The sequence below is a fragment of the Penaeus monodon genome, chromosome 23 (assembly GCF_015228065.2).
Source record: "Penaeus monodon isolate SGIC_2016 chromosome 23, NSTDA_Pmon_1, whole genome shotgun sequence".
NCBI lineage: Eukaryota > Metazoa > Arthropoda > Malacostraca > Decapoda > Penaeidae > Penaeus > Penaeus monodon.
Window position 1 is genome coordinate 42718059 of NC_051408.1, and position 328 is coordinate 42718386.

The following is a 328-nucleotide window of genomic DNA, read 5'->3' on the forward strand; positions in this document are numbered from 1 at the left end:
TACCTTTCCCTCTCTGTCTTTCACACCAAACAATTTTGAACATACCTGCGTCTCAACCTGTATGGCAGACGGAGCACTAAGCAACGGCGCCTCCATGAGCGAAAAGCTACTCAGGGTTTCATCGAACTTAATGTTGGCTGTGCGTATGTCCTTCTCACACTGCAAGAGGGCAGCTTTCTGTGGGGAGCACAAAAGGCTGCTTATCTATTCATATCTACTTCCATGTCTAGTTATATCTCCTTTACCTAATTGTATATCCATATTCATCTGCTTCTACTATCTTTATCTACTTTTATATCTATATCAAATCTTGTGTGTGTGTAAAATA

General features: G+C 40.9%; 1 protein-coding gene across 1 annotated transcript in view; it reads right to left on the reverse strand.

The window, feature by feature from the left end:
• LOC119588093 (conserved oligomeric Golgi complex subunit 8-like) overlaps positions 1–328 on the reverse strand; it is a gene marked incomplete in the record, with an annotated part of 12586 nt that overhangs the window by 3514 nt on the left and 8744 nt on the right. Inside the window, 1 exon segment of the mRNA XM_037936802.1 lies at positions 46–177. Within this exon segment, the coding sequence (XP_037792730.1) occupies positions 46–177 (132 nt within the window).